The 628-nt window shown below is 31.7% G+C and overlaps 1 protein-coding gene across 4 annotated transcripts in view; it reads right to left on the reverse strand.

The window, feature by feature from the left end:
* LOC119594737 (putative inorganic phosphate cotransporter) overlaps positions 1-628 on the reverse strand; it is a 12,815-nt gene continuing 12,187 nt past the window's right edge. For 3 of the 4 annotated variants that reach the window (XM_037943824.1, XM_037943823.1, XM_037943826.1), the window contains exon 14: positions 7-182. Coding sequence is in view for 1 of the 4 variants with exons in the window: in XM_037943827.1 (XP_037799755.1) it covers positions 155-182 (28 nt within the window). In the remaining 3 variants the exon portion in view is untranslated. Of the gene's footprint in view, positions 183-628 lie in introns of all 4 variants that reach the window. The other variant, XM_037943827.1, reaches the window with a different exon arrangement.

Here is a 628-nt window from a genome sequence, read left to right on the forward strand (position 1 = left end):
CTGCATAGCAATATCTTCTCAAGCCGCCTGGACCTGTAAATAGTCTTACTCAAAATATACCAAAGAAAGTGAGAGAAATTTTCCAACTGAAACAGTAAATACTGCGTTCTCCCCTAATTTGCCATTGTAAAGTAGGATACGTTCTTGCCCTTACTCATGCAACCTCCTTGGTTGTTGATCTCCTGAAACAAAATAACATCCATAGTAAAAGGGGACAAATATTTGATAATGTTTTAATAAATTCTATCTTATCAGAAAGGGATTCTTTTTTTTCTTAAAAGGAAAAAGATTAAAAAATGGCACTAAAATAATCAACCGGAAATAAAATTTATACATGCTAAATTAATATAAACAAAAACAGAAAAAGATCAGTAATATGAACTCATGCACAACTTTATCTATAAAGCACGTCTAACCCACAGCACTTTTTCCTAAACCTTTTCTATCACAAGTGAATTTTCATCCTATATTAAGACTGATTTCAAATGTAATCCCATGATGATTTAAAATAACGTTCATGACATCACATACATACTAAAGCAAGCTATTTGTGACACAATCTTCTGTTGGACTCTTTTCATCTATATACAACCATCACTGGATCTTTCAATTCTTAGATCATTCTTAC

This window comes from Penaeus monodon, chromosome 34 (genome assembly GCF_015228065.2).
Source record: "Penaeus monodon isolate SGIC_2016 chromosome 34, NSTDA_Pmon_1, whole genome shotgun sequence".
Lineage (NCBI taxonomy): Eukaryota > Metazoa > Arthropoda > Malacostraca > Decapoda > Penaeidae > Penaeus > Penaeus monodon.